The sequence below is a fragment of the Callorhinus ursinus genome, unplaced genomic scaffold (assembly GCF_003265705.2).
Source record: "Callorhinus ursinus isolate GAN/ISIS: 27379988/994484 unplaced genomic scaffold, GSC_fseal_2.0 scaffold9, whole genome shotgun sequence".
Classification (NCBI taxonomy): Eukaryota; Metazoa; Chordata; class Mammalia; order Carnivora; family Otariidae; genus Callorhinus; species Callorhinus ursinus.
Genome location: NW_027397071.1, coordinates 27,365,301 through 27,393,172, shown reverse-complemented (window position 1 = coordinate 27,393,172; position 27,872 = coordinate 27,365,301). Strand labels below are relative to the sequence as shown.

General features: G+C 36.5%; 1 protein-coding gene across 1 annotated transcript in view; it reads left to right on the top strand.

Moving 5' to 3' along the window:
- The window catches only part of PKN2 (protein kinase N2), a 144,212-nt gene that overhangs the window by 82,435 nt on the left and 33,905 nt on the right, over nt 1-27,872 (top strand). The window contains exons 7-8 of the mRNA XM_025872132.2: nt 11,381-11,566; nt 12,704-12,813. Coding sequence (XP_025727917.1) covers nt 11,381-11,566; nt 12,704-12,813 — 296 coding nt within the window. The remainder of the gene's footprint in view (nt 1-11,380; nt 11,567-12,703; nt 12,814-27,872) is intronic.

The window sequence follows — 27,872 nt, the reverse complement described above, 5'->3', positions numbered from 1 at the left end:
TTCTTTTTTTTTTGAGGTGATTTTTTCCATCTTGTCATTTTGTGCAGTGGAGAATAGATGAGTGAGAGAATAAAATGCTAACAGGGTAACAACGACCCCAGAAAAATTTATACTAAACAAATCAGAAGAGACCTGAAACCAGGCGAAAAGAAAGGGAAAGAAAGAAAAAAAAGAAACAGAAAAGTTAAAAACAGACAAACAAAAAACAGAATATGATCAAATATGATCAGGCTGGTGCACAGATCAGTGCCACACACTAGATTTTGGGTGTATTTTGGTCTGTTGGAAAAAAGTGCCTCCCAAAATTTTCATGAAAGAAAAACTTATGTATGTACAAAAATAAGGGTAAATACGATGAAGGGATGGAATATGACTGTAAAGATGAAAATTATAAAAGATTTTATAAAAGGAATTGATAAGTTGGTTGAAAAAAGAAAAAAGAGGATTTTTAAAAAAGGGAGAGAATGTGATCAGGCAGGAGACTAGAACAAAGCCATATACTAGAGATTTAGGGTATATTTTGGTCTATAAGAAGAAACTGTATCCCACAATTTTAAAGAAATACAAACTTATACCAAAAATAAGGGTAACTACTATGAAGGGATAGACTATGACTCTAAAAATGAAAAGTAAAAAAGATTTTTTAAAAAAATGATTGATAAGATGGTTAAAAAAGGGAAAAAATTTTCAAAAAAAAAGTTAAAAAAAATTAACTTTGAAAGACTAATGAATCATGGTAAAAAAGCCATGAATTCTATGTGCTGTATTTCCCTGGCGCTGGAGTTCTGCCATTCTCATTGATCAGTAAACTTGGTCTTGGCTGGCTGTTCGTGCTGATCTTCTGGGGGAGGGGCCTGTTGCCGTGGTTCCCAAATGTCTTTGCCGATTGCCCTGCCCTTACCAGTCCGGCCTAAGTAATCTGCTTGGGTTTGCACTTGGGAGCTTTTGTTCCTTGCAAGCTTTCCGTACAGCTTTGGAGGAGGAGAGTGAAAATGGCGGTCTCCCAATCTCCATCCTGGAGGAGCCGAGAACTCGGGTCCCCACTCCTCAGTGCGCCCCCAGAGGAAAGCAGTCAGTTACTCCCGTCTCCCCAGTCTCCAGCCGCACTCCGTGCTCACCTGGCCTGTGACCGAGCGTTTCTATCTCTGGCACCCGACCCCATGTGTAATCTCCAAACCCAGCAGATCCCTGCGGTGTGCTCCTGCGCCGCTCCTCCCCGGGGAGGAAGGGGAGTGTCCCCGGATCTGCCGCTTGTTGGGTCCCTGCTGGAGGAGCAGTGGCCCGACTGTGCCAAGGATCACGGTTTATGGCAGCGTCAAGCTGAGAGTCCGCTCCTTGGCTTCGTCTCTGCATCCAGCCTCCCCATTCCGATACTGGGGAGCTCTGTTGTACTCAGGCACCCCTGGTCTTTCTGTGACCCCGAGGGTCCTGACACCACACTGTCCCAGCAAGGGTTCCACCCCCTGCCTAGTCACTGGAGCGATGTCCCTCAGTGGAGCCGACTTCTTAAAAGTTAGGATTTTGTGCTCCGCTGCTCTATCACTTGCTGGTAGCAGCGATGGAGGCCCCCTCCCCCACCGTCTATCTTCCCGAATATCGCCTCAGATTCACTTCTCTGAACATCCTACCTTCCAGAAAGTGGTCACTTTTCTGTTCAGAGAGTTGATGCTATTCTTTTCTTTGTTCTATTGAGTTCCTAAATGTTCAGAATGGTTTGATCCCTATCTAGCTGAATTCCTGGGACCAGAGGACATTTAGGTCTCCTACTCCTCTGCCATCTTGCTCCTCCTCCTATTTTGTTCTGTTTTTAATTAGGAGCATACCTATTTAGTGTTGTCATATCTTATTGATCAATTACTCTTTTATCATTGTAATTATTCCATTTTATCTCTGAAAATACTCTTTGACATACAGTTTACTTTGTCTAATATTAGTAGAGCCACATTATCCTTCTCATGCCCAATGTAATCTAGCAAGAATTTTTTCCATCCTTTTGTGTTCAACCTATTTGTTTTTAATTTAAAGTGACATATTTTATGTACATTATATAGGTGATTCTTTTTATCTACCCTGAAAATCTGATTGAAGTTGTTAGTCTGTCATATTCTCCCTTTTTTAAAATAGCTTTATATACAGAAATTGCACACATTTGATGAGTACAGTTTGGTAACTTTTGATATAACCCCCAGAAGTTTTCGTGTACTCTTTATAAACTTTCCTTTTAATATAATATTATTTTTGATATGTCTTTGCAGTCTTGTTTGAATAGCATTTTTCCTGCCCTTTGTAGTTGTTCCTGAAACAAACCTTCTATTTTTCCATTTCATCTCCCATAACAGCCTTTTTAGTTATGCCTGTGTGTGTGTGTGTGTGTGTGTTTGTTGCTTTCTTTAGAGAATCAGGTATGCATATTGAACTTACTACAATCTGTGATCACAGTGTACTCTCTTATGTCCAAATCAGTTTAAGAATGTTATGAAGAAGTATTTTCAAATCCTTCCACTCTACCCTTTTGTATTCTTGTTGTAATATATTTTACTTCTACATATGCCTTAAAAATCATCATCCTTGAGTATTGTTTTAGCTTAGAGAGCTAAGAACTTTAAGGATATCGTTCATTTTTTTTAGAGTATATTTTTTCAGAAAACAAACATTGTCCTATGTATTTAATGACCCATTTATTCTTTCTGTTCTTCATTTCTTCTTGTACTTGAGATTTTCTCTATTATTATTTCCCTTTGGCCTATAAAATTTCTTTTAGCATTTATTGTAATGAAGATGTGCTAGAGTGCCATTCATTCACCTTTTTCCTGTATTTTTCAGCTTCATTTTTTTTTTTTTAAGATTTTATTTGTTTATTTGAGAGAGAGAGAGAATGAGAGACAAAGAGCATGAGAGGGAAGAGGGTCAGAGGGAGAAGCAGACTCCCTGCTGAGCAGGGAGCCCGATGTGGGACTCGATCCCGGGACTCCAGGATCATGACCTGAGCCGAAGGCAGTCACTTAACCAACTGAGCCACCCAGGCGCCCCTCAGCTTCATGTTTTAAGAATATTAGTGGATATAGAAATCTATTTTTCTTTCAGCTCTTTAAAAATGTGATTTTTTTCTGGCTTCTATTTTTCTGTCATAAAAAGTCAGGTATAATTTTTATCAGTATATCTCTTCATGCAATGTCCCTCATTACCCAGCCACTTCAATAACATAGAATTTTATTCACTTTCCTTTGCTTTTTTTTTTTTTTTCTCCTTCTCTGTTCCTATTACCGGGTGCTTTTAATTGAAGTTTCTTCATATTTGCCAATTCTTCTGCCTGCTGAAATCTGTTGAACTTCTCTAGTAAGTTTTTTAAATTTCAGTATTGTACTTTTCTGCTCTAGAATTTCATTTGATTCTTTTTTTAACTCTGTATCTTCCTTAATACTCTCTATTTGCCAAAACACCATACTCCTTTCTTTTGTTTGTTTTGGGTTGTGGTTTTTTTTGTGTGTGTTTGGTTGTTTTTTTTTTTTTTGGTAGGTCTTTGACAGTTGATATAAAGTTCTTGTCTTATAAATCCAGTCCAAAAGTAAGACAGTTAATATAAAGTCCTTGTCTAGCAAATCCCATATCTTGGCTTCCTCAGTTTCTATTAATTTCTGCCTTTCTTGTCAGTCAGCCATACTTTTAATTTTCTGGCTTGCACCATCATCTTCTGTTAAAAACTGGATATTGTGAGTATTAATAATGTATAACTCTGAAAGATATTCCCCTTCTCTAGAATTTCTTGTTTGTATAGGATATAGTTCTTTAGGGGCTTTTATAAGCTATTTTGTGAAGATTGTATTCATTGTCATGTATGGTCACAGAAGTCTCCATTAAATTAGTGGTCAGCTAGTGTTTTGACAGACATGTCTTACAATGCATGCAGGTAAAAAGAGGAAAAAAAAAACTGCCCTGCTTTTGCAGCTGGGCTCTGTGTTGGCGTGCTGGGGCAAATCCTCAATGGTTACCCAGGCATTTTACAACTCTGCCTTTGCTCACACAGAACTTGTAGATCAGCCAGATATGAGAGCATAGGGCTTTCTTGGGTCTTTTCTGAGGATGTCTTCTGTTTCTCCCTTGCCTTCTAATTTCCCAGTGGAAGCATTACAGAGCCCTTATTCCTCAAAACATCTCACTCCCTATGTTCTCTTCCAGGACTCTTAGGGATTTCTTATTGTTTGTCCCAGTTGGTATCTTTTGCCCCAGGCTTCAGTGACTGGTTCATTTGCTGTTAAATGCCCTCCACTTAGCTATTTCTCTGCCCTGAGAGATTTCCTAGTTAGGCAAAAAACCAACCAACCAACCAACCAACCAACAAAAAATGCCTTTGTGTTAGTCCTTCAGGGAGCCCTCAGTTAGGTCAAAGCAGGCAACCATACTTCCTTGAGGATGAGTTTTTCTCTGTAGACTGCTATATTGAAGACCATCACCAAGCCATTTGGGTAGGGGGAGGATGAGGCTAAGGTAAGTTATAATGTCACAGAGCTCTCCCCTTGAGTACTCATTGCTTTGTTTTTATTAAGCATTTGCTTGGTTGCAGTAAACCTTTAACTGTTTTGTAGATTTCTCATACACTTGATTCTAACAGTTTTTGCTAATTTTCACTTGTTTTGTTTGTTTCCCATGTTTCTGTGGAGAAACTGCCTTTTCCTTTAGACTCCACTATTTTCTCTGACCATCAGCTACAGAGGTCTTTATGTCTATGTGAATGCGACATATTTTTGTTACACTGACTTCTCTCAGCCTTAGAAATCCTTAAGTTATCAGTGTGAATGTCAACAAGGGCTTTTCCTTAATAATATCATTCAATATTTTGAAGATGTGAAACTGTTCTTCAGAATTGCATAGCATACTGTCACATTCTAGTAGCTTTAGGTATCTTTGATCAGTTTTATTTTTTATTTTTTTATTTTTTAAAGATTTTATTTATTTGACAGAGAGAGACACAGTGAGAGAGGGAACACAAGCAAGGGGTGTGGGAGAGGGAGAAGCAGGCTCTCCATGGAGCAGGAAGCCCGATGCAGGGCTCGATCCCAGGGCCCTGGGATCGTGACCTGAGCCAAAGGCAGACGCTTAATGACTGAGCCACCCAGTCGCCCTGATCAGTTTTATATTATGGCAGACTAATATATTAAAACTTGAAGGACAAATTTATGATTAAACTATGTTGTTGCCACTATTAGGATCAGTCTAAACCTGCAGTTACCAAATTGAGTTTCTAAATCTGAGGCATCCTGGGATGCCAGAATGAATTCACGGGATACAACAAGATATTTTAACTTTTTGAGGGAAACACAGTGTTATTTCACTTCTTAGGGTCACCGTTCAAACTACTAGCTCAAGGTAGTTAGAGTTTCAGCATGAGATAGAGGTATATTCCTTTCAGTAATGTCATACGTTAACGAAGCTGGGTTTGCCTGCATTGCTGTGATAATAAAATACCATGTGAAAAATCAGTGTGGAATAGAAAAGAAGGTGGCAGTTTCCAATCCAGTTCCAGAGTTTGAGAAGCTGTACTATGTATGCTCAGTAGGTACAAACATCCCATTAGGAAGTTTCCATGGTTATTTACATATGAAATAAGATTACTTTTTCTTTCAAGTTATGTGTATTATTTTTGTAAATAGTTACTAATTTGTTGCAATGTCCTTTGAAACAGAACTATTAGGTATATCTTTTAGACTAGGGGCACAGTGAAAAAATTGAGACACTAGGGTATCGTGAAACAAGAAAGCTTGGGAACCGTTGGTCAAAATCTTCCATTTTATTTAATATGTTTTATATATTTATTGAAGTGTTTATCTTTCCAGTCACATCTTCTATAACTCCTGCCATGAATCTTCTATCACAATTAAACTGGTTTATGCACATTCCATTTAATATCCTTGCCTTATTATCCATCTTCTTATTCTATTCTATTTTTTAAAATCAGAACTGCAATATAGACCTGTGAAAAACAAAGAGCTTGTCATCTACCTACATGTAATCCTAGCCCCTAGCATAGGACACTTTATAGATTCAGGAGATACTTGGTAAAGTTTATTTGATGATAAGGAAGGAACTGTACTTACTACTTAAGTTTTGCCATTGTATGGCTCAGTGCTGAACACATTAATAATATTTGAGAGTTTCTGAATGATTCATTGATAAAATATGGTTGTCAAATATTTAAAAATCAACAATATTTCTAGAAGAGTAATAAAACCACATTTTAGAAAAACCATCTGATATGGCTGGAATTTTTTTTTCCTTTTCTATTCTTGTTGGCTCCTCTCCCCAATTCTTTAACCTCTTCTATTCTCTTTTCCTATTCTTACTGCCTTACTGAACCTTACTCAAAGTGATGTAAATCGCCAGTGTAAAAGGAAGTATCTTACAATTCTTAAGACATTTTGGTTTTTCAAAAATTACTTTAAATTCCTACTGAAACTTATAATTAATTAATTAATTCCTGCTGAACCTTAAACTAAATATGGAGTAACTAGGAAGAGAAACAGTATTGACCTTAATAAAGGATTAGACACAATGAAGAATTATCATGGACACGTAGTAGGAACATTTATCCTCCTGAGTTTCTCACTGCATGCTATTAATTGTCGTTTGTCTCATTTACACTCTGATTCTTTTGTGGTTGTATGGCTATAAATTGAAATTTGCAGATTTAGTGCTATTTTGATCTAAGGTATTGAATTTTTTGGTCCATATTTTGAGACATTTGCTAGTTTTTAGGAAAAAAGATTTCCTCAGAATTTAAAAAAAAAAAATGTTACTCAGTTGTACCAAGATGAAATACTGAATTAGTAAAATGGATATAAAATAGTTTTTCCAGAACGTTAAAAAAAATTAAAAAGCATTTACTTGTTCTAATGAAATTCATAGCTGCTGCTTATGAATACAAACATTTACTTCTTGGATTGCTTGTTTTAAAAATTTCATATTGTGGGTTATAAAAGTAAAAAATTAATTTTAAGCTATTTCTAATATGGTTATTTGCAGTAGCAACTGTGTCACTTCATAAAAGAAACTTCTAGATGCTTAATAAAGAGCTTAAATCCCTTCAGATTTCTTTTTCCTAAGTGAAAGCAGGTGCTGAGCATTGTCATCTCCTAATATATTGAAATTACTAAAATATTTAATAAGCAACCAGGGTTTGAAGTAGTGACCAGATGTTTTCAGTTTCCCCAGGATGACTTTTACAGCTAAGCATTTACAATGAAAATGAGCTAAATTTGCCAGTTTAACAACAAAAATGCAAATAAAACACACAAACACAATAAGTTGTTTCTTTTGAACTAAAATTAAAATGCTGTCATTTATATTTAATCTGTCTTAACATTTACAATTAGAGATTTCCAAAGCCTAACCAAACATGAAATTGAAGCTTCCCCCTCCATCTTTAGTAACTTTATTGAGACATTATTTATATACCATAGGATTCACCCACTTTAAGTATACAGTTTTGGGATTTTTAGGAAATGTATATAGTTGTGCCACCATCATCAACCTCCAGTTTTACTTGAAGAGTATAACTTCAAGGTTTTTGTCATAAATTTACAGTTGTGTAACCATCACAACAATCAAGATAATGAATATATTCATCATTCCTAAAAGTGTCCTTGTGTGCCTCTGTGTAATCCCTCTTTTCTGCTCTTCTCGTGTTCTTCCTACCCACCTCTGTCTCCAGGCAATCACTGACCTGTTTCTGTCACTTGCTATTAGTTTGTATTTTGTAGAATTTTATATAAATGGAATCATACAGTATATACTGTTTTATTTTGGGAGAGGGATTTCTGGCCTTTTTCACTCTGAATAATTACTTTGATATTTATTCATCTATGTTGCATGTATCAATAATCCCTCTCTACTATTGGTAGTATTTAGTTGTGTGGATAGTCCATAATTTGTTTATCCATTCACCCATGATATTTGAGTTGTTTCCATTTTGTATTTTTTCAAATATAGCTATTAATAACATCCTTGTGCAATTTTTGTGTAAATGTAGATTTCAGTTGGGTAAATACCTAGGAGTGATATGGCTGGATCATATGGTAGTTACTGATAATGGATTCTTGACTCATTTATATATCTGAAAAGTCTTCATTTTTGAAAGATATTTTCAGTGAGTCTGGAATTCTAAGTTCACAGTTTATTTGCTTGTTCATTTCCTCAGTACTTTAAAGTTGTTGCTTCTCTGTCTTGCTTTCATTGTTTCTAGTGAGAAATCCACTGCCATCCTAATCTTTGTAATGTGTCTTTTTCTCTGGCTGCTTTTAATATTTTCTTTTTATTATTTGTTTTGAGAAATTAGATTATGTATGCTTCATGTGATTTACTTATTTTTCTTTTGCTTGGTGTTCTTTGAAATTCTTGGATACTTCCTAGGTTTATAGTTTTCATCAAATGTGGAAAATTTTCAGCCATTATTTTTTCAAATATATTTCTATTCCCATTCTCTCTGCTCTTCATCAGGGACTTAATTGCACATATATTGGGGCCACTTGAAGTTAAACTCACAGTTTATATATGCACTTTTTTTTCCCCTCAAGTCTTTCTGTCTCTTAATTTTGATCATTTCTATATCATTGCTATAGCTTCAAGTTCACTGGCCTTTTCTTTGCAATATATAATCTGCCACCAATCCCATCTGAGTGTATTTTTCCTTAAATCTCATGGCAGTTTTTATCTCTAAAATTTTGTTTTGCATCTTTTTTATTCCATGTCTCTATTCAACTTTTTGAACAGATGGAATGTAATTATAATTGTGTGAATGTGTTTATCTGCTAATCCTAACGTTTATGTTAGTTTTGGATTGATTTTTATTGTATTTATTTGTTCTTATTATGGGTCTTATTTTTCTGTTTATCTGCTTGCCTGGTAGGACAGGCAGAATTTTAAGAATGATCCTTGGAGGGGCGCCTGGGTGGCTTAGTTGTTAGGCGTCTGCCTTCGGCTTGGTTCGTGGTCCCGGGGTCCTGGGATCGAGCCCCACGTCAGGCTCCCTGCTCGGCGGGAGGCCTGCTTCTCCCTCTTCCACTCCCCCTGCTTGTGTTCCCTCTTTTGCTGTCTCTTTCTGTCAAATAAATAAAATAAAATCTTTAAAAAAAAAAAAAAAAGAATGATCCTTGGAACCCCTCTCCTGTGAATACAATAAGATATCACTCCGGTGATAATATTATGTTATATGGCACAGGGGACTTTGCCTATGTGATTAAGGTTACTAATCAGTTGGCTTTGAATTAATGTAAAGGGGAATGATCTAGGTAGGCCCAATATGATCGCATGAGTCCTCTAAAAGTAGAGAATTTTCTCTGGCCAGTGGCAGATGGGGAAGAAATAGCTGAATCATGAAAAAGATACTATGTGCCATTGCTGGCTTGAAAATAGAGAGGGCCAGCCATGTAGTGAGGAATTCAGGTGGCCTTTAGAACATGAAAACAACCCCTGGCCATCAGCTAGCAAGGAAATAGGGACCCCAATCCTATGTCTACTAGAAACTGGCTTCTGCCAACAACCTTGAATAAGCTTGGAAGCAGATTCTTGAGAGCTTCCAGACAAGAGCCCAGCCTGGCAGACATGATGATTTCAGCCTTGTGCGATTTCTAGCAGACAGTGCAGGCAACCTACGTAGACTCTGACCTACAGAATTGTGATATAATAAATAGGTGTTGTTTTAAGCCACTATATTTGTGGTAATTGGTAATCCAGCAGTAGAAAACAGATGTGCCTGGTAGTCTGTGATTAGATGCCAGACATTGAGTTTTAGCTTCTTAGGTGCTGGATATTTTTGTATTCCTGTAAATAGTCTTGAGCTTTGTTCTAGCTCACCATTATGTTACCTGTAAATAATTTGATCTGAGTATTGCTTTTAAGATTTGTTATGCAGACCAGAGCATCATTTAGTCTAAGGGTAATTATTCTCTACTCCTGGGGCAAGACGGAATACTTGATCAGGGGAGCCCTCCCCACATCTTAGTTCTACTGCTGGAGTGCTGTTTTCTTTTATTCTGCCTCTAAATTCTAGCCACCTTGGTCAGTTCTGTGTCAGTACTCTCAGTTCTAGCTCCTTAACTCAGGTAGTCCTCTTGGCTGCACCTGAGTTCCCCCTCCCTGCACTATATATACTGGATAGATTCAAGGCAGTAAACTCGAGCGGTCTTAAGTTTCATTTCATTCGTTTCCCATCTCTTGAGTATCAGTGTTCTTCATTGCCTGACATCCAGTGTCTTTAGCACTTTTTTTTCATATATTTTGTTTAATTTTCTTTTTAATTTGAGGATAAATCCGTGCTTTTATACTTTGTTAAAAGTCCTTTGGTTGCTTTAAATAATTAAAATTTTTAAATAAAGTGAAGCTTTAATTATTTAAGTTTAATGGGACCAGGAAATACTCTTCCTAAAATGTTATTCTCTGTGCAATATCTAAAATTTTAATACTGTAGCACCATATTTAAATTCTAATATACTAAGTCTAGCCCAAATGATGACAACGCCATACCTCTAGTTGGCTTCACAGTCATTTGAGCACCTTTGGTATTTATTTGCCTAAGGAAATTGCCATTATTTTATGCTTAGATAATTACAGTCTATAATTATTTGACTCACTAAACTATTAGAATGGAAAGTTAATACTATTTTACATCTTAAATAGAACAGAACCCCGTTTATTTATGCAAAAAACCCTATAAAGTCCTTTTCCATATTAACTGTATAACTACTAAACACAGCTGTTTTTCATAGTCAGATTTCCTAGTTTCTAATTTCTGTATGTTTATTTTTAATAGGCATATTATTTGGCTTTATGTTTCCCCTTCCACATGGTCTAGCGACATAATTCTGTAATTCTTCCCTGTAATTATATAAATGATATAAATGAGTATTCAGACATACAAGAAGTTTATGTAACTTGTTTTATGCCCTGCAGACAGTTTTTGGGAGGTGCTGTTCTTTCCATAAAATTTCTTATAATTGTATTAATTAAGAATTTTCAATAGGTTTCTCTAATTGAAATAGGAAAGATGATTAGTTACCTCACAGACCCTCTGGGAGAAGAGATTTTGTTATTTTAGCATATCTTTTTTTTCTTCCCACTGTTTCTGAATGGATAACAAAGATAAAGTTCTATATTGGGAATTGATGTTCTAGGGCGCCTGGGTGGCTCAGTCGGTTAAGTGTCTGCCTTCAGCATCAGTCATGATCTCAAGGTCCTGGGATCCAGCCCACATTGGGCTACCTGCTCAGCGGGATGTCTGCTTCTCCCTCTGCCCCTCCCCCTGTTTGTGCTCTCTCTCTCTCTCTCAAATGAATAAATAAAATCTTTAAAAAAATTTATGTTCTTATTTGATATTTGTTTATGCTAACAGGTACTTTGGAAGTTCGTCTTATGGGCTGTCAAGATATTCTAGAGACAGTCCCTGGACGGTCAAAAGCAACATCGGTTGCACTACCTGGTTGGAGTCCAAGTGAAACCAGATCGTCTTTCATGAGCAGAACAAGTAAAAGTAAAGGTGGAAGTAGTCGAAATCTCCTAAAAACCGACGACTTATCCAGTTCAGTAACCAGATTTTTTAAAAATCATATAGGATCTGTACAAAGGACTTAGCAATGGGGACAGCAATGGGAAGAGCCAAAGTTGAACAAAAAGCTTTACAGTTATGATTTCTATAATTTAATTTTAAAACATTAAAAGCTGTACTGTCAGGAAAACAAATGCAACCAAATTTATTGAAATTATCATAGAAAACTGAATGACATATAGCATTAATTCTTTTGGAAGAATGAAATATTGAGTATCACTCTTTATGCCAAACTGAAAGTGTTCAGAGGCTGTTAGATTTGTTACATCTTGATTCTTTTAATGGTATAGTGACACTTCTAAACTAACTTTGAAATTTTGATAACTACTGGACCAAACATGTTTATTAAGAGTAGTGGTTCAGTTAGCAAACAAATGGAGGAGTGGGTGGAGGTGGTAAGAGTATTATGCAACAAGTTTATGAAGCACTTTGGAGACATTATAAAATGTAATTATGATATATAACTATGATATAAAGGTATAAGTGGGAGTGGAGGGGGAAGGCCTGTGATAATTCAACCTACTGTAGAGTACAGAGGTGAATATGTCAATGCTTTCCTATATAGAGAGATTTTAGGAAAAGTGTGAAAATAAAAATTGCCTGAGGTAACAAGCTCTATAAATAGTGTAGAGGCTGAAAAACTGGATGATTGCTATTTATATACAAACAAACACACATACAAAATAGCATTTAATCTTTGTGTTTTTCTCAAACACAAAGGATAAGTTGGGAGCATCTAGTGGGAATGTATGTACATATAAAAGTAGCCATTTAAGATTCAAAAGCTTCAGGATTAAGAAAGACCTTACATTCGGGGCACCTGGGTGGCTTAGTCGCTTAAGCCTCCCACACTTGGTTTCCCCTCAGGTCATGATATGAGAGGGTTGTGAGATGGAGCCCCACCTCAGGCTCTGCACTAGGCGTGGAGCCTGCTTAAGATTCTCTCTCCCCCTCCCTCTACCCCTCCTCACCCTCCCCACCAAAGAAAAGAAAAGGGAAAAAGAAACCTTACTTTCAGAGGATCATAAGACTTTTGTTGCTATTAAATGATGGTACTTCTGTTTTAAAGGTTTTAAAATATTTAAGCAAGTTTATAAATTGTAATTACAGATGATGTCTGTGCAGTTTTGAAGCTAGATAATACTGTGGTTGGTCAAACGAGCTGGAAACCCATTTCTAATCAGTCATGGGACCAGAAGTTTACACTGGAACTGGACAGGGTAAGATGAAAACAGTTTACTTGAATTTTCATTATATTTATCATTCATTTTGAATGTAAACTTTCTGTTTTAGAAGACTTTGAGAAGTTTTATTTTTAACACAATAAAAGAACCTAGGTATTTTTGACATTCCTCATCTGGTGAGTTATATAAGTCTTCCTTAAGACAGAGGTGAACTTCAGAGCACTGCAGTAGCTTTTGCTTGTGCAGTGATTTGAAAATGTCTAATTTGTATTAACCTAAAAGACAACCAAGTGAGAGCTAATACTGAAATATATTTATTTTAGTAATGCACTCCCTAACAACTAAGGTGAGTCTTCTGACTCACCACCATTTATAGGTTATAGTATCAAAGCTGGATTTGAAATGCACTAAGGTGCTCACTTACCCAGCCTTCCACGTGTTTCAGTGGCTTTTATGAATGATGTGAATGGCTAGAATGCAATATGTAGCCTTAGAATCCAGTAGAAGTAAACTTGGTCCATAGTAGATTCAAGTCCATGGTGCTAACTTTATTATTTAGATTCTAATCCATCTACTGGAGTGTGGGAAGAAAATATTAGAACTTAACCCCAGTTTTGCCTAAAATATAAGAAAGATATCAAGCTTTTTATCATTTAGTATTTAGGTTGATGATACATTTGTCATTTTTAAATTACATATATTAGTGGAAGCAGATTTATAGTGTTTAATGATGATGTGAGGTAGTGATTACTGCTTTAGTAACCTCTACTTTAAAAATACTTTTCCGATTTATTTTTTTCTTTCCTCATAGCCAGCATCCTAATCAGGCCCTCATCACTGCTTTTCTTGGTTCAAAAACTGTTGTATATACTTGAGCAAAATTCTTCACCTTTATGTATATCTATTTTCTTAGCTTTAATACCACCAACTTCAGTGAGGTGTATAAAAAAAAAATCTTAAACAAGTGGTAAGAACTTGATTAATGTTGGCTTTTTTTTTAATAAGATAATTTACTAACTAATCCCCACATGTCTTAATACCAGACTGATTTTCAAAGAACACTACCTTCATCTTGGCATTCATTCTCTCATTTAGGATCATTCATTTATTCATTAAAAATTATTATGAAATTAGGGGGGTGCTTGGGTGGCTCAGTTGTTAAGCCTCTGTCTTCGGCTCAGGTCATGATCCCAGGATCGAACCCCGCATCGGGCTCCCTGCCCAGTGGGAAGCCTGCTTCTCCCTCTCCCATTCCCCCTGCTTGTGTTTCCTCTCTCGTGTCTTTCTCTGTCAAATAAATAAATAAAATTTAAAAAAAAATTTTACGAAATTATTCATTCATTTAATCAACAAATATTCATTGGTATCTACTATATTCCCGGCACTTCCAGGTAGTAGATTAACAATGAACAAAAAATAAGGTCTTTCAAGATTCCTCAGGGAACTTATACTTCAATGGTCTTCAGTCCATACCTGATTAGTTGCAGAATTTTTTACCATTACATCTGAAACTGTAAGAGTCTGCCACCTCGTTTCCCAAATATACCTTTATTTTGATAATTTCAGTTTAAAATGATGTTGAGGTCTTAGAATGCTGGGCTAAGGTGTTTATACTTGTTGGTATGGGAGATGGGATAGAAGAGACATAATGGAAAAGTTAATCTTGGAATTTGTATGAAGAACGAATTTGAGAGAGGAGGAACTAGAGGTGTGCATATTGGCAGGCAGCCACTCCAGTGCTACAACTGTAATATCAGGAGAGCTTGAAGTAAAATTTGGCAGTAGGATTAGAAAAAGATATATGCAGGAAATAAAGGAAAAAACAGTATTAATACGTAACTAGTTGGATTTGAGTACAAGAGAAGGAATTTGTCTATAATTTGCAAAGAAAACAATGCCACAGTGATTAGAAAAAAACTATTGGAAGGGGATGGGTTCTATACCTAGTTACTTAGCAATTAAATAAAGATGTGGAACTAGAAGTCAGGGCTGGATAAGCAGATTTGGAGATCATCTGACAAGAGGTCACAGTGAATGCCATCCAAGTGGGTAAGATCAATCCATTCATTTCACAAATATTGGTTGAATGTCTTATATATGTACCAGGCTTTTTACTAGGTTCTCGATTTACAAAGATAATACATGCTCATTGCTGTAACAGAACTCTTAGGCACTGATTTTCTGTTTTGTGCCACGCACCATTCTAGACCCTAGTAACAATTGATCAAAACTCCAAAGTCCATATACTTAGGGACCTTATATTCTAATGAGGGAAAATAAATAGTAAACAAGTTAAAAAAAAAAAACTACAAGTACAGTGAAGGAAGTAAATAGGGTGGTATAAGGGGGTGGGGGCCACTTTAGATAAAGTAATTTAGGGAGTATCTTGAGGAAACTACGTTTGACCTGAGACCTGATGGGAGAAAAGTTGTCAGACTTGTAAAGACCCAGAGAGAGTATTCCCAGCAAGAGGAGACGAAATATACAACCCCTGAGGTAGGAGAGAACCTGATATGTTTGAAGAATAAAAATTGTAAGACAGAAGATCAAGGTAAAGTAGATGTAGGTAGTGCCGAATCACTAGGATCTTTGTAAGTTAAGAATTGCGAGACAGTTGAAGGGCTTTTAATAGGGAAGTTGACGTCTTTTGTTTTATCTATGGTAAATGATCTGATAGAAGTAAGTACCATGTACTTTAGAAGCTGATAAAAACTAACACATAGTGGAAAAGAGTTTGTAAAGAAAGAAAACAAAGATCTAACAACCAAACCTTAAGCAGTATCCCAAGGGTAGGAGGAGAAAGGTTTGCCAAAGAGAAGTCAAAAACTTTGAGTTGAATCAGATCATACCTTAGATAAACATTATAAGAGCTTATCCAGTGAATAATTGCAGGAATGGTGAGATGATGAAAATCCTGTTACATATCAGACAATTGAAGAAAAATGGGATTTTTTAAAAGCCTATTAAAGAAGAAATTTAACGAAGATTTGATAGCTGTCTTTAAAGTTAAAAAGAGGAACATGTAGGGAAAAAGTAGGGTAGGGATAGCAATGAGATTTTAATTTGTGTGTGTTTATTCTAATTGATTGGTAGTGACTTCCTGGAGCTCATTGGTAAGGTTTACTGGATGGGTCTTGGTTTTCAGAGATTACACCGATCAAGTAGCAATGTTTGCCAAATTCCTGGGGAAGTGGCAAGTGGCAAGCTGTTGTGCATGTTCCATCCTTGGATTGACTGTATACTTTGTGGCTGTTGAGGACAAAGCGAAAGTCATGGATGGCAGATTTTATTTCAGTACAAAGGATAATTGTTAAAAAATGAAATGAGCTGCTATAGAAAATAGTAAGTTCTCTCTCAATAAAGTTGAATGAGCAACTTATAAAAGAGATTTTAAAGGAATTCTTGTATAAGAAAAAAGTTACACTTCTAAGATTTTTTTTCAATTCTGATATTTTCTCTTTCAGGGTAGAAGAACCAGCATTGTTATGTGCTATAAATTAGCTGTTTAAATAGTTAGACCAGTATAATTCAGTCAAGCCCGCTAGAGAGAGAAATTAACAGTTGGGGTTGTTAGTATAGGATAGATATAGTTTTCATATCTTGTTACGTTTGTGGCTTCTTTCTAAACTGTGTGAATACATATAAATATTTATGACCATAAAATGTTTCTTTCAGTTTCCATTCATTTTTAATGTATTAGATTTGCTGTAACATTGGTTTTGAAGCCAGGCAAATTGGGTTCATTGTCCATCTAGTACTGACTAGCTTTTGATAGTAGACAAGTTATATAACCTTACTACTGGGCATTTGTTTCACCATCTCTAAAATGGGGTTAAAATATGCAGTTAGCCCTTGAACAACATAGGTTTGAATTGTGTGGGTCCACTTAATATGTGGCTATTGTACAGTAAAGTACTATAGATGTACTTTCTCTTATGATTTTCTTAATATGTTTTCTGTAGCTTACTTTATTGTAAGAATATAGTACATAATACATATAACATACAAAATACATATAAGTTTACTATTTATGTTACGAGGTTTCCACTCAACAGTAGAGTAGTAGTAAAGTACTGGGGAGTCAGAAATTATACTCAGATTTTTGACTGTACAAGGGTTGGTGCCTTTAACCCTTGCGTTGTTCAAGGGTCAGCGGTAATCTTTGTAGGACTGTTAGAAAAACTGAGGTAGTGTATGTAAAATCCCTTTCATTGTGTGGCACATTTTAGCCACTCGATGGCATTAATTCTTTCTTTAGCCCTAGGCTTTGATGTGTGGGTGGCTATGAATTTAAGTATAATAGAAGAGTATGTATATAGTAGGTTATGGGGAATTAATTGGTTGAATGTCATTTTCTTTCACTTCAGAGCCTATTTAAAGTAATTATAGGATTTTTGATGAGTGATATGATCAAAATGAACCTCAAAGAGGGGCACCTAGGTGGTTCAGTTGGTTAAGCATCCAACTCCTGATTTCAGCTCAGGTCATGATCTCAGGGCTGTGGAATCGAGCCCCACATCTCATCAGGCTTCAGGCTCAGTGGGGCGTCTGCTCGAGAGTCCCTCTCTCCCTGCCCCTCCCCTCACTTATGGGTGCACATGCGCTCTTTCTCTCTCTCTGAAATAAATAAATAGATCTTAAAAATCTTGATCTTAAATCTTAAAAAAAGAAAAAAAATGAAACTCAGAGAATTATTGTTAGAGGGAAAACAGCTGGTTAAAAGCTTTCTTTTGCAGCCAGGTTATTGTATTTATAGAGTTTTATATTTAAAATAGATGTATGTAAAAAATATATTTAAATTATATGTATGTAAAGTAACACATACATATAAAATAAAATAAAAAAGAACTCAAAAGTAAGTTACCATCATTTTATAGTTAAGGAAGCTGAGCACCAGAGTAGTTACATATTAATAAATGTCAGAGCTGGTACTAGACCTCAGTGTTCTTCAAAATGGATGTTCTGGGGCGCCTGGGTGGCTCAGTTGGCTGGGCGACTGCCTTCGGCTCGGGTCATGGTCCTGGAGTCCCGGGATCGAGTCCTGCATCGGGCTCCCTGCTCGGCGAGGAGCTTGCTTCTCCCTCTGACCCTCCCCCCCCATGTGCTCTCTCTCTCTCATTCTCGCTCTCTCGAATAGATAGATAAATCTTTAAAAAAAAAATGGATGTTCTTTCCTCTGTGGTAGTTTGAATGAGATAGATAACAGTCACACAGAGGAGGAAATAACAATACAATGAAACCTAAAAGAGAGAAAGTAATTTAAAATTACCTATACTACAAGCTTAGAAAACTACAAAGACTGATAACTGTTGATTGGTTGTTCTTTACTTATGGTGGTGATCTTCACCTAAAATTGTTTTTTTTTTCCATGGCTTCACATAGTCTTCCCACTTTGGAGTAGTCCTCCCTTTCAGAGTTTGAAAACAGTGCTTGACCAAGTAAAGCTATTCACCCCTGAGGCCAACTAGATCTTCTAGGTTCCTGGTAGGCATGTTACTTGTCCCTAATTTGATTAGAAACTTATCTTTGGCAGAAACTACATTCCTTATCATGATAACTCCTTGTGTTTACATAGTACATTTCACTTTTTTCATGTGCCTTTTACCCTTTTACTTTATCCCTTATATTTATAGAATATTTATTTATGGAAAATGTTTATTGAAATATTTATAGAAAATGTTATTTCAAACTGTCTGACGTGTTCATGCCTAGCTTTTTGCCTCAAATGTCAAGTTTCTTTCCTACGGGATTCTGGAACTTAATTATTTATACTATTTATATCCTTTCAAGATACAAAGGTCATAGGTCTTTTTGGAGTTAGGAGATACTCTGGAAATAATCTAGACCTAGAATAATCTAAGAAGGCGCAAATTATGTTCCTGGTAGGTCAGGGCTATGTAGAATTGTCTTAGGAGGCAACACAGAGACTTTTTGTTTGTTTGGTATTCTGGGTAAGATATCATTTGGAATTTGCCACTTAAGAAAAACAAGCTTTGAAAATTGCTGATGTAATTCAGCCCCCTCATTTTACAAATTAATAAGGAAATTATGGTCTAAGGATTATAAATAACTAGCCTAAGGTATAATCCAGGATTTGTTATTATTTTTATTTTTACTGAAGTGTAGTTGACAAAGTGTTACATTATTTTTAGGTGTACAATGTAGTGACTCAACAAATCTGTACGTTATTGCTCTGCTCACCACAAGTATAGCTACTTCGCCACTATGCAAAGCTATCATAATACCACTGATTATATTCCCTATGCTTTTATCCTTTTTTCCTATGACTTATTCCATAACTGTAAGCCTGTATCTGCCACTCCCCGTCACCCATTTTGCCCATTCCCTCAGTCCGCCCCCATCCTTCTGGCAACCATCCATTTGTTCTCTGTATTTATGGGTGTGTTTCCACTTTTCATAATAATCCAGGATTCTTTATTTTTTTAATCTTTTTATTAAGTAGTATCTATGCCCAACGTGAGGCTCGAACTCACAAGCCCAAGATCAAGAGTCACTCCAGCGACTGAGCCAGCGAGGCACCCCAGTAATCCAGGATTCTTAATGAAGTCTATCAGTGCTGTGTTCTTTCTGTTCTTCCCAGGTTACCCTTTTTATATTTTCTTGTGAAATTTGGTCCTTTTTAATGTTTATTGTAAATACAATAGTAGCTATGTAATATCTCATTTTCCTTGAATTCCCTCAGTCCTCCTAGGGGAAGAAGCCATAGAATAGGAATACAAAGACATTTTAATTTCTTCTATGTATGAGCTGTCTGACATTGACCATATTGTTCAATCTGAGATGCTATTTTTTAACTTAAAATGGAACTGCAGGGGCCCTGAATGGCTCAGTCAGTAGTGCATGCATCTCTTGATCTCAGGGTCATGAATTCAAGCCCCATGTTTGGTGTAGAGCCTACTTAATTTAAAAAAGAAAGAAAGAAAGAAAAAGAAACTACGAAAATATGTACCTTCTTACTTTTCTGCTGAAATGACACATTATGTTCTCTGAGGCTGTGAGTCCTCTGAGACAATGAACTATGTATATAATCATCTACTTTTTTTCCCCCATCCTTGTCATCTCTTGATCACCAGTCTCCAGTATTCCTTAAGAACTCTGGTTCTTCACTTCAGCATCATTATGGGGCATTAAAGGGAAAAAAAGAACAAAACTATATATGTAAACAGTCTACTTAACATAGTATTATTTCAGAGTTCTTTGAGCACCTCAGCCACAGTATACCTTTATTCCTTGTCATTTTAGCAATGACTTGTTCTGAAATCTTAAATTTGATATGCCAGACTTTCACCATATCTTTTACTTCTCTAAATGAGATAGTTACATAAAGCACCAAGATTAATGGTTATGTAGTAAGTGACAGCTCATGTTGTTATTGTTAGCAGTCTGGCTCTCTTCTCTATTACCACAGATCTTGATATTTGATCAACTATTTCCATTTCCTTGACTCTTCAGGAAAGGACTGAGGAAGGGGCTATGAGCCCCTTACAAATGACATTTTCTTTTCTGTGTACCCTAAAACTAGTGTTACCCCAATCCATGTCCTTACTGATGCCTCCACATAAAGCATTCTTCAATATTGTCTTTATATCAACACCTGTTATGGAAACCCCCAACAGCAAATCATTCCTACCATCTGTCTTTTCTGCTCTAATCTACTGAATGCTGCTGAAATATTAATCATACCTATTACTATAAATTTTAGTTTCTAACCTCAGCTGGGCTTGTAAAAGTTGTCCTGTATTTCAGATCTTAATCCCATTGCCAGAAGCTTTTCTTCCACCTATCTCTTCAAGTCTTCTATCCCCCCTCAGACCCCCCCTTTTTTTAATAATCTTTTTTTTTTTTAAGATTTATTTATTAGAGAGACAGCGAGAGCAGGAACACAAGCGGGGAGTGGGTGGGAGAGGGAGAAGCAGGCCTCCCGCTGAGCAGGAAGCCCGATGCGGGGCCCGATCCCAGGACCCTGAGATCATAACCTGAGCCGAAGGCAGACGCTTAATGACTGAGCCACCCAGGCGCCCCCCCCACCCCTTTGCTTCTGTTTTATAGATAAGATTAAGATGTACCTCTGAAACAAATAATACATTATAGGTTAAAAAAGAAGAAGAAGAAGAAGATAGTAGGAAGGGAAAAATGAAGGGGGGATAGCGGAGGGGGAGATGAACCATGAGAGACTATGGACTCTGAGAAACAAACTGAGGGTTCTAGAGGGGAGGGGGGTGGGGGGATGGGTTGGCCCGGTGATGGGTATTAAAGAGGGCACATATTGAGTGGAATGCTGAGTGTTATGTGCAAACAATGAATCATGGAACACTATATCAAAAACTAATGATGTAATGTACAGTGATTAACATAAAATAATAAAATAAAATTAAAAACAAAATCATTAGGATGCAGCTTCCTCAAATTCCTCCATCACCTGCAAATATTTCTGTATCTTCCTCATTGGTTTTAGAGAAAGAGGTCTCTCTCTATCCTGTACGAGCCTATAAGAATTCAACTTGTCCTCCAGTTTCCATTCTTTCTCATCTCCTAAACCCTGTTCCACCAGTTACCTCAGCTATCACCTATATTTTTTTAACTCCTCCTTTATTCTCACCTCTGATTCTTTCTGCATATGTTCACATTCCTCCCATTAAAAAAAAAATATTTTGCTTCTTCATAGTCAAGATTTTTGAAGTAGTAATTTGTTTTTAAAATCTATTCCTTCCTCTCCCTGTCATTCATTATACATTATACTGAAACTTCTGCTGTAATAGGTCCTGAACAACACACATTACATATAGTGTCATTTAATTATCACAGTAATCTTACATGTATAATTATTATCACTGTTTGGGGGATTACTGAGGTACCAAAAGTTAAATAACTTTTCTTGCCCACACAGCTTAGAAAGCAGTGATTCTGGGAATCTGACAGTAAAGCCAAGTCTTACCTGAAACCAGTATGTTCTTTTTAATAGTGGGCTAATTTGTCTCTTTGTTTCCAGTATAGATTTTCTTAATCCCATATCACAATAATAATGATAAAAGCTGACATTTACTGAATACTGACTATGTGCTGAGCTTGTCTTAACTCTTAATTTTCATACAACTCTAGGTGGTTGATACCATTATTATACATATTTTACAGATAAGCAAACTGAGGCTCAAAAAGGGTAAGTAAGTAACTTGCCCAAGATCACAAAACTAGTAAGTGGTGTCGAGCTAAGGTTTCAACCTGTAGGTTGTTCTGCAGAAATTAATTAAGTATGTAGTACCAGGCAATCTTGATTCTAGAGGCCCCATATTGCCTAATCTGATCTGACCTCTACTCCTCTATATTTTAAGTCCTTTAGTGGCAGCATATAATTTACAAGTTAAAGCCCAAATACTTTTGCAAGTCATACACAGCCCTTCATGACCTGTCTCTGCCAATCTTACCTGTATTTCCCAAAGTATTCCTACTTACATTCTAGGCTTTAACAAGATGGAACTATTTCCTATCCCTACAATATACTTTATGCATGTTTAACTTTGTACATTCTTTCCCCTGTGACTACTGTGTTTTGTCCTCCTTTAATCTTGTAATTTATATCTGAAAACCCAACTTGAGTAATTCTTACCTTTTCTGATCATCCTACTACTATTCCCTTAGGAAAAATTGGTCATTTCTCCCTTTTGTGTCATTGTGCCAGTTGTATATGCCTCTCTATTGCCTTTATTTACGTTTCTTCTCCCCAAGAAAACTCAACTATTTGAGAACAGGACCATACATATTGCTTCTCTATATCTCCATCACAGTACTTAGGATAGGTATTCATTGAGTATTAACAGAATGAATGAAAAAAACTTAATGCAAAATATCTTTAAAACTAAAAAGCATGTTTTTTTCAATTTCCTCTTTTTCCCCCCTACTTCAGCATACCCAGGTGACACACTCTGGCTGGTACAGTGATTCCCAAATAGATTCCCAAAATGACACACATTAAAATCTGAGGGTGGGGGGTGGGGTCATATACAATTTGAAAATATCTTCTTTCTTAACTATTCCCATCCCCCCCACACACACAGCTGAGTCTGACTTATTTCCTTATGTGTTACCTGTTATTGTCCTATAGCACAGTGTCGGCATTTTAGCTTTTTTCTACGTCTGTGATCTTTAAAGTAATGTGCAAAGGCCTACATTTAGTACTGTGAGAAATACAAAACAGCAAGAAATGCTCTTTCCATAAAGTACCCTATAGTCTGGTAGGTTTAAAAAAAAACAGTTTGAGACAAAATAACTATTAAATTGTGTTTCAGAAGCTTAGGGAAGAGTTCTGCCCAACATGAGCATGCATCAAAAATTTAAAAAAAAATAAGGTACAATCACCATCAGTAAGCAGCAATAGATAATGGGATTATTCGTTGTAGAATATAATATAAATGTTTAAATTATTTAAATAAGTAATAGAGGAATTTGAAAACATAAGCAAAGAGTGAATGATGAAAAGACTAGGCAAAATGAAATAGTAGACATCTGAGATGTACTTCAAAAATAATTGGTGGCAGTGAAACATGATTAACCTTGGTAAATTGTTGAAGCTGCCTGGGAAGCAGAATGAAATAAAACTTAACAAAAATGAGAAATACAACATTTGCGATTGAAAACTTAAGTGGATGGGTTAAATAACAGAGGATTTAGTGGTATGGAAGATCAAGCTAAAAAAGTTGCCCTAGTGCAACACAAAGAGACAAAGAGATGAAAAGCATGAAAGAGAAGCTAAGAGACATAAAGAATAGGATGAAAATGACTAACACACTAAGTGGAGTTCCAGAATGAGGGAGTGGAGAAAATGGGCCAGTGGTCATATTTGAAGCAATAATGACCTAGGATTTTCCAGAAATGATGACAAACATGAATCATCAGGTTTGAGAACACAAGTCCCTGGAAAGATCAATAAAAAGTTATACACATCTAAAAACCCAAGGGAAAGACATATGGACTGGATTTAGTCAAGAACGCCCTTGTGAGGGAGATGGATATTTAATTTGGTCTTGATAAAAAGCAAATTTGGACTGGTACAAGGGAAAGAGCAGTTTGAAATCTCATATGACAATATAGGTTTTGGCTGGGGAATAAGACACAGGACTAGACGTAGAAACTATGTATGTAAAGACATAGAGGCAGGAAAGTTTATAATGGGTTTGGAGAAATAGGGAGTCTTTGCAACTTTTTATACAATATGAATTGATATAGATGGGAAGCAGTTTATATATAAAACTGTTAAAACACTAGTTTGTATCATAATTGTTTACTTCTTTCTTATGAAGAGAGCAGAGTCACCCATATCTATAGGAGGCAGACTTTTCAAGTAAATATCACAACCTCATATTCTCCATTGTCTCAGTCTTAACTCTTCTCTCTCTATTTCCCATCCTCCCCAAAGATCTAAGGTTTCCCTCTTTTTGTCACATTCGATTCAGCTGGAAAATCACCATTATTGGGCTCCTGAACTCAAAAGAGATATTACTGTTTCCTGATGTAGTTGTTTTCTGTTTGCCCCTAATGGATTTCAGTGGCCCCCTTCCCTATCCTGTGCTTTGCCCTGGAGGCTGATAGCTGTGAACTTGAACCACTAGGCTCTGACTTACAATGGGAAACGTTAGGAAGTATGAGGGCAGGAGAAGAGGGAAGTCAAGGTGTTTGTTTCCCTCTCTCCTTGCCTATTTTCACAGCATTGGTTCCACTGTGGCTATAGCTCCTGTTGGACAGTCCCTTTTCCAAGGTTCAGTTCTCATTGGATTCTGGTAATTAGTGCCTTTTGCCCATTGAGGCTAGGGGTGGTAATGGATTTCTACTGTTGCTGGAATCAGTTGCTTCCCATTCTTGTTGGTTCTTTAACCTTAATCACACCTCTATAAATAGCCAATTTTTATTTTATTTTTTTAAAGGTTTTATTTAGAGATAGCGAGAGCAGGAACACAAGCAGGGGGAATGGGAGAGGGAGAAGCAGGCTTCCCGCTGAGCAGGGGGCCCGATGCGGGGCTTGATCCCAGGACCCCAGGATCATAACCTGAGCCAAAGGCAGGCACTTAATGACTGAACCACCCAGGCGCTCCTATAAATAGCCAGTTTTTAAAATTCAAACTCTTTGGGGCACCTGGGTGGCTCAGTCGGTTAAGCGTCTGCCTTTGGCTCAGGTCACAATCCCAGGGTCCTGGAATCAAGCCCCACGTCGGACTTCCTGCTCAGTGGGGAGTCTGCTTCTCCCTCTCTGCCCCTCCCCCTGCTCATGCGCTCTCTCTCTCTCTCTCTCTAAAATAAATAAATAAAATATTTTTAAAAATAAACTCAAACTCTTTGAGTGTGCAGTTTCTTTGCTGCTGGGACTCTAACTGGTATTTCCCAAGTCTGTGTTGCCTTCAGAAGCCCATGGAAGGCCAATTAATAGAAGACCAATTAATGCAATATCTGCCATATTGTACGTTTACAAAGTCTTGCCTTTCTTGGCTCTTGAATTTTCCATGCTTTGCTTTTTGTCCCTTTTTTTCCTTTTCAGCAGTGGAGCCTAGCTTTCAATTTCTTCTATTAGAGGCTCGCCAACTTTCTTGATTCACAGCATCCTCAGTGTTCTAGGTTTTGTTTTGTTTTGTTTTGTTTTAAACAATGTGTGTCCAGGCCAGAAGAAATATCCAACGATTTCATTTATTGAGAAATACTAACTAAAAAGCTTCTGTGCAACGAAGGAAACATGAACAAAATGCAAAAGCATCTTACAGAAAGGGAGAAAGTATTTGCAAGTCATAGATCTGTTAAAGGGTTAACATTCAAAATATATAAAAAGGTCTTATAACCCAATAGCAAAAAAAGTCTGTTTAAAAAATGGACAGAAACTGAATAGACATTTTTCTAAAGAAGACATTCACATAGTCAACAGGTACATGAAAAGGAGCTCAGCATCACTAATCAAGGAAATGGCAAGTCAAAACCATAATGAGATAACCTCACAGCTGTTAGATGGCTGTCATCAAGAAGACAAGAGGTAACAAGTGTAGACAAGGATGTGGGGAAAAAGAAACCTTTGTACACTGTTGATGGGAATGTAAATTGGTGCAGCCACTATGAAAAAATAGTATGAAAGTTTCTCAGAAAATTAAAAATAGTACTACCATATGATTCGTCAGTCCCACTCCTGGGTGTATATTTAAAAGAAATGAAAATAATATCGAAGAGCTGTCTGCACTTCCATGTTCATTGCAGCATTATTCACAATGGCCAAGTTATGGAAACAACCTGTCAGCAAATGAATGGATAAAGGAGATGTGAGATACATATGGAACATTAGTCAACCATGAGAAAGAGGAAATCCTGCTATTTGCAACAACATGGATGACCTTGAGGACATTATGCTAACTGAAATAAGCCAGACAAAGACAGATGCTGCATGGTATCATTTATATGTGGAATCTTAAAAAAATAAAAATTAAAAAAGTCGAACACCCAGAAATGAGGTAGAGGAGTGGTTGCCAGGAACTAGGGGGTGGGGAAAATATGGAGAGGTTGGTTAAAAAAAAAAAAAAACTTTTAGTTATAAAATGAATAAGGTCTGAGCACCCAGTGTATAATATGGTAACTGTAATAACACTGTGTAAATGAATTTTTTTTCATTTAAATTCAGTTAGCCAACAGTGTAAATGAAATTTACTGAGAGAATAGGAAATACGTGAAATGATGGATGTGTTAATTAGCTAGATGGGAGGAATCTTCATAATGTATACATATATCAAAATATCATGATATACACTTTAAATATACACAATTTCATTTAAAAAGTTACTTAAAAATATTTAGTATTTATGTCTTAACAAACTAGTACTTTTTGAGTGGAAAAATTGAGAGAAAAGATGATTTTATTTCATTTTTATGTAACCAGTTATTTACTAATGAAGTCTGCCTGTTGTATACTATATAATTTCTCAAAGCATGGAATCAGATGGAACACAGCACCCTTACCTCCTCTTACACATTGATTTTTCGTGTGGAAAAATCAATTGTTGAAAATCCAGTTTAGCAAAGATGTCATCAAAAGGAGTGTCGTACATTCTGATGTTGAAACTGAACTTACCGTGAGCTAGTATTTCTTATGGTGTCCCACAGATGTCACTGTGTTTCCTTTGTAAAGTTAAAATATCGTCCATTGCCCCAAGAGTTCCTCACAGTTTGGAAACTTCAGCCTTCTTGATGCTTCGCTTCTTTTTATGCTAGATGTATGCTGGGTTTTTTTAATTGCAGCATTTTTTAGGCTGTTCTCCTTCCTGTCCTACTTGTAGGGCTGATTCAATGTCTCTTATCTTTTTCTGTTTACTTTCAGGCCTTAAAGAGACTTCATACAAATCATACAGGTGCCTTAGATCTACCACAGTTTTTTCTTTGATCCTAGGTTCAAATTCATAATACCAAATGAAGCACAAGTTGGGACAGAATACTGTCCCATGAGTAGCTCAGATCATACTGCTCAGCTATTTTGATGGTGATTTTACTCCATGTAGAATTTTATTGCTCTTAGAGTTTGACATTACCTAGAAAGATGTCCTTGCTTTCTAGAACTGGCCTGCTTCATCTGGAAAATTGCCAGCAAATAAGCAGTCACACTTAGAGTGTAAATTCAGTTAACATTAGTGACATCACTTTATATAAAAGGTATTTTCCTTTTTAGGTGCTCTTTTCCTGCTTTACCTGTCCAAATCACACTGGATGTTAGGGATTGAAGTAGATTTAGGGTTCCATGAAACAGTGTTAAGTATTGACATAAAAGATCTTAATCTGCTCTAGATCACAGTCACCCTCCCCCCTTAAATTGTAGAGAGTCATATTCACAAGGAACAATGCAAAGTCACAAAATGCGAAGAGCTTTATACCTAAAATCTCAATGTAGAACTCCAGGAAAGCTAGTCGTCCATCTCATATCTTAAGATCTTTCTAACACACTTCAGTTTAAAACACGGAATGAAATGAAAGCAGAAAGAGAAATGAGTCAGTACATTTTATCAGAGTGGCTAGAATAAATACAGATGAAGTGATTGGACCTCTTCTCATCCAGAGAAAGATAC